The sequence below is a fragment of the Clytia hemisphaerica genome, unplaced genomic scaffold (genome assembly GCF_902728285.1).
Source record: "Clytia hemisphaerica strain Z4C2 unplaced genomic scaffold, Clytia hemisphaerica genome assembly, whole genome shotgun sequence".
Classification (NCBI taxonomy): Eukaryota; Metazoa; Cnidaria; class Hydrozoa; order Leptothecata; family Clytiidae; genus Clytia; species Clytia hemisphaerica.
Genome location: NW_027103685.1, coordinates 54518 through 60517, shown reverse-complemented (window position 1 = coordinate 60517; position 6000 = coordinate 54518). Strand labels below are relative to the sequence as shown.

The 6000-nt window shown below is 36.0% G+C and overlaps 1 protein-coding gene across 1 annotated transcript in view; it reads left to right on the top strand.

Moving 5' to 3' along the window:
* The first annotated feature begins 3539 nt into the window (after nt 1–3539).
* LOC136803841 (nipped-B-like protein B) overlaps nt 3540–6000 on the top strand; it is a 35421-nt gene continuing 32960 nt past the window's right edge. The window contains exons 1-3 of the mRNA XM_067060561.1: nt 3540–3649; nt 3871–4033; nt 4253–4380. Coding sequence (XP_066916662.1) covers nt 3589–3649; nt 3871–4033; nt 4253–4380 — 352 coding nt within the window. The 5' untranslated portion in view covers nt 3540–3588. The remainder of the gene's footprint in view (nt 3650–3870; nt 4034–4252; nt 4381–6000) is intronic.

Genomic DNA, 6000 nt, shown 5'->3' with positions numbered 1-6000 from the left:
AGTTGATTTGTCAGTACATTATCAAGCCTTGTAAACATTCCAACAACTTCCATCGAAATGATCTATCACAGCTCAGTCTACCATTTTTAGCGAAGTCTGAGGATTGAGCCGAGAACGCTCACAGAACGCCCGTGGGTGAAAAACTTCAATCTGTCAATCATTTTCTCAAGCGAAGAGTACGCGAAGCGATTCTAGCTTTACGATAAGTGCTGCGGATCATCAATGGATAGTATTCAATTATCATTATCCCTTTATTTTCATTCCTAGAACTTTTGCAAAAAAAGAAAAATAGAAAAGTTGTATTTTTTACTGCTCTGTTCACATACTGAATTTGAAAGATCTTTTATGTGGCGTTTTTTGCAAACTTTTTGTCCCGCCTTTGCGGGACTTTGGCTTAAGTGCTTGCGTGCAGCATAGGGTACAAAGTCCAAACATGCGTTTCCCGTAATTTTTGTATGAAAAGTAAGTTCTATACTGCTTGTTTGAAAATATATTCGAGCTAGCATCAAAAGTCACATATAGGTCTGATAGGTACTTTTATCATTTAAGTTGTCTTTTGGGCTAAAGCCGTGCAATCATGCTTTTGTTATCACTTTATCATACAAATATAAATTGGTCTTATTGTGATTGGTCAAGCTCCAATGAACAAAAATCTCTCGAGAGCCAGCAAGCGATGGAATCAATCAAACCTAATCAAAATGATTCCGTTATATCGAACAAATATTGAAGAAATCTTCAATGATGAAAATAGCAACCATTAATTATCATTTTGATTCTGCTTGCCAGTCAGTCATCTAAAAGGTTTTTCCTCTCTTTGACTTTTGTCTCGCAAACATTGCAATTGCACAAAATAAACATGAACTGGCACAATTTATATTCAGCAGGACCATTTTATATTATTCTCCATCAATCACAATCTGTTCATACAGTCATAATGCGATGTATATTTTGGTTTTATGCTGCTTCTTTGTTGTGCACGTTCACCCATCAAAGCACTGCTGATTCAGCCAGTCGGTAGTTAAAAGTCACCCATCGAACAAGCTCCTTCACAGAAGAGATGAAAATAATTATAGTTAGAGTAAAATGGAATAAACACAGACGTTTAATAGAATTGTTTTCATCACTGGCATCACTTTTACGTTTTTTATTTGAAGAATCTCTCATGAATAATGAAATGTCTAATTGTAGAATTTCTTTAAGCTCTTCTTTTAGTTCATCCACTTCAATAAATTGAATTTCAAAGTAAGTACTCTCTTTTTCCATTTGTCGTAAATAAAAAAATTGGATATATTTCTCAAGTTCAAAGACATGATTTTCCATTTGAGGGATCAAGTAATCCGAGTTCATTTCAACTATGCGAGTCAAAGATAAAGTAACCCTGAGGCCGACTCATAATTGCAATAGTAAAACCGTTAATGATCATTAAGGCGTTAAATTCTAGACTTTCGGATTCACTCAGAGGGATTTGAAGGAAAGGATAATCATTAATCAGGTTTGCTTCGCTGTTTGTTTTTGATTGATTTTGTAATTATCATTTAGATATAAGTGCATTGCCTATAAAAACATTTATTATCCGACGCGCGTAAATAACGACATTTAATTGGCTTCTTTGCTATCCAATATTTTCGAATATATAGCTTCCATGGAGGCTACATATTTCAAAAATTGACGTCACACAACGAGTTCAATGACAATTGAGCATCTTCTTTTTGACGTTACGTCACAAAATATAAATAAGAGTTTTGAATAAAAAACTACCAAGAAACCAGATTTACGAGCTTATAAATTGGAATTATGTTTGAAAACGAGAAATATTTTAGCGATGAACGAATAGTAAACCATTTAATTGGACACAGTCTCATCCAATATGAAAAATATTGGATTCGACTTTGTCCAATAACTGCTTAAAATATCCTGTGCAAGTTCAATGTTTACATTTTTCTTAGTGGAAACTTGGAAAACTGGGAAAACAGGTGAAGATTTGCTGAAGTTTTAAAATGTGCGAGAATTGGATGAGGTGTCAACGATCTCCCAACTCCGTTTCAAACTCAAGATATTGCATGTTTTCTATTTTGATGACGTCATCAACTGAAAATGGCTGAAAATTCAGCCAAATTTGAAAGTTCTACTAGCCTCGTAAATCCTCCCATCTTATTCGCCATAAAATTCCAATGGTTTCAGCCCACTTTTTAGGTGCCCCCATTGAAGCATGGTGCCCCCAACGAGTTAGGTCCCCTTGAGAAATTGCTTTGAGTTAGGTACCCCCACTCAGCCGATATTTTTTTTGAATTTGCCCTTTTTGTTCTTTTGTATACCAGAAGATTGTAATCAGTTATGAGTGTGAGTGTTAAACGGTTAAACAGAGCCAAAACCCCAACTAGCTATCATGTTTGCTTACTCTTATCCTGAGGTTTTAGCTTCTCTATGCTAGCACGAGAAGCGCACTCGCATGAGAAAAGCTTTGTTTTTATGCTATAAAGATGGCGACTATAAATAAAAACAATCACATTTGAAAAATATAGCAAAAGGTGACGTGATGGGAAACAAAAGAAACAAGAGAATCGGATGGGGAAACTGGGTGCTGGGGTAAAAAAAACTGAATAATTTGAAAATTTTGAAATATTCAATTTGGAAAATATAACCAGCCCCCAGAGTCTCCATCAAGACAGCTAGGTTCCCTTAATGAATAGGTAACCCCAAAGAATTGCAAAACATTAGCCCCCCTCTACTAACCTGGCCTAGATGCCCTTCAGATTTTTGGGGGGGCTGAAACCATGATTCCTGATAGAATGAGGGGTCAACGACCTCCCAACTCCTCTTCAAACTCGAGATATCGCATTTTGAAGTTTTTCCCAAACCCATGACGTCATTTGGGTCCCTTTACCCCTAATGTTATCAACGATCATTTCGCGAATTTTTTGCGGTCAACAGGTACCTTGTGCCCCAAGGGCGCCGAAAAACTAAAAAACATCAATTTTTTCCAGGGAAAGTGGGTTTTTGAATTTGCGAAAGATTGACACTGCAATGACTTCTTCTTAAAAAACGCTAATTTTCACGAAATTTTCAAAGTTTACACATTCCAGAGGCTAAACATGGTGGAATAGCGGCTAGACGAAAAAAATCGTGAAAAAAAACTGAATTTCATTTTTTGGGCCCGCATATTATTGTAAATTTTGTAAATTTTGCTTACGCGCGTGCGTTTGCCAAAAGAGTCGCACTCCGCTTGCTTACGCTCGCAAGTTGGATGATTCAAAAATTATGAAAAAGGGCAATTTAGATTTTTCTGCAAATATTATCACCAAAAGTGCCAATTTTTTTCACAATGAATTGCTTTATGATGGTCTCTATGTAAAAAAAAATGACCCAAAATATTTTTAATACATAAACTTGTTTTAAAATTGGGATGATATTTGTTTGTAAAATTAGCCAAAATCAAGCTTTTCTCTACTAGGTGACTCAAAAAAGTTTAAAGACATTTTAAGGTTTTTCTAATAGAACCATCTTTTCTAATGTTATAAAAAATTATATTTTGTTTTTGTAGATCAAGACAAAAAATGTATTTTTTGAGATAATTATTGTTAATATAAAATGAATCGAGCAGATACAGTACCCATCGCCACCTTATCTGGCATCGCTTGTCTGACTGACAGTAAGTCATTTTGTTTCTTTCTTTCCTATCACTTTGATAAGAAATTGTTGAATGTTTTTTATTCTTTATTATTGTTTTCTAAAAGAAAATAGAAATACACTACTAAAACACAAATAGAATATGAAGAGTGGATAAAAATGTGCATTCTACAATCAACCACTTTTCAATTTAAAAAAATTCATAAAACGTTCTCCTTTTTCATTTAATTAATTTTTTGTTAGTTTCACAAGAGCTGTCTCTGCCTGCTGCAAGTACCTCCACTAAAGATGTCAAATTATTTGAGACTCAGGTGGAATCAAACCTGGCTGGACAAGCAGTTTATAGCAATGAGTTCCCTCACAGCCACTTAATGAAGCACCTGGAAAATGTCAACACTGCATACCTGTAAGTCTTCTGAAATTCTGAATGGAGTATTTAGTTGATAAAAATCTTCTTTTTTTTCTTGAATTGGCGAAGTACATTATAATTGTGGATTGTATTAAGACAGTTGGTAGTTTGAAACCGAGGAGATTTTGCAGTTTGAATAAAACTTTACTCTATATTTTTTCATCAATCTGTTAAAATTATGGAGTGGACAACAATATTCATTTATGTATTTTGTAGGGATTTCAAGAATTCAAGTTTTACTTGTCAACCTCCACTCAGTCTCTCAAATCAAATGCCAATGAGGCTTCAACAAATTCTTCAAATGAGACCTGGGCTTTTCGAACCCAAGTTTGATACTTACCATGGTATGATTATTAGGCTCGTAGGAAGCATTTTCATTTTGAGGGGGTAAAGTGAGAAATATAAACCAAGGACCAGCCATGGTTTGGCCCGAGAGAATAAATTTTGCAATTTAAGGTGTCTAGATTGCTGGAAAACGCATCTAATTAAAAGATTATGTTCAAAATGAAGCCAATAATGCAAGATTTTTCAAAGCTACCAACTTTTAGAAAAAAATCTTTTGGCTGGGGGGGGGGGGCAAATGCCCCTGTGCCCCCCCCCCCGGTTTGCTTAGGGCCTGGTTTTATCCAAATTTACTTTTATAAATTTGTAAAATCACCAAATTATGCAGCGATATAAAGGCTAAACTTTCTTCTCGGACTGCTCTGAACATTGAAACATGTTTTTTTTATAAGCAAGTGTCTGCGTCTTGGTCAAGCTCATGTATGCTTAAGCTTTCAAAGCATTCAGACATAGCATATGCTTATTATATGCTTATTTTTTGTATGGCTCATAACTCACTGCATAGTGCGGAAAGGGGTCTGATCCCCCCCTTCTTGGCATCCCCCCAACCTTTAGAAATACCTATCCCCCAAGGATTTCGGGCTAAATTTTTTATGGTAAAAAGGGAAGGGAAACAGTAAAGAAAAATTAAGTCTGTCAAATATATACCACTTTTTAGTGAAAATAAAGAACTTCCTTTCATGTAGACCAAATTTCATAAAAGTGCTGGAAAATAATCTACAATATATGTAAGCCCCCCCCCCTTCTTAAACGATCCCCCCTCCTTGCTATCTCCCCCCCCTTTTTAGTGAAAATTTCTGATCCCCCCCCCTTCTTCACTTTTTTGGAAGGTGTCACCCTAAGGGGGGGGGTTCGAACTATGCACTGTGAGCCAATTTTTTGTAAAATCTCCGAAATTTAGTAAACAGTCGATTCAAAAAGCATTCAGATTTTGGGACAGTGGAATGTGGCTAGTCATAGCGTCAGCCTGGGTTTATGTCCCAGGCAAAAATTAGGTCCCCCCTGAGATTTAAAAGTCCCCCAAAGATTTATGAATTTTTTGTTAGCCCCCAGGACTTTTGACCCTAGACACTTTCAAAAAATTGATGCAATAAAAAGAGGTTTTCCAATGTAAATTGCGTTCAGTTTAAGTTAAAGATAAAATATTTTGCACACTTTCTATAAAAATATTGCGCCGCAGGCGGCAATTTTTCAGATTCATGAGCTTCAATTTGAGTAATTAAAGCCAACTATTCAGCTGAATTATTTCAGCCCCCACGTTAAGTGGTGAGATTTTAGCTCCCCCCCCCAAGTACACAGGTCCCCCCAAAAAAGTGGTGTACTTCCAGCCCCCTCCTTTTTAGGGATAAATTTAGGGTGTAACCCCCCCCAACCAGCAGGGGGGGCTGACGCTATGCTAGTTGGGGAATGTCTTTTTTTATTTGACACCTTCTTAACCTTTTTGAACAAAAAAGAATTGGCGACTTGTAAAGTTTTACACGCTGGCGTATATGCTTATGCTATGCTTAGGAAATTTGTAAATCTGAGCCTTCATATGCTCATAAGTGTTGCTTCTAAAAAAACATGTACATGTTTTCATGTTAGTTATATGCTTACTGAAATGCTTTAAAGAATTGTCTACA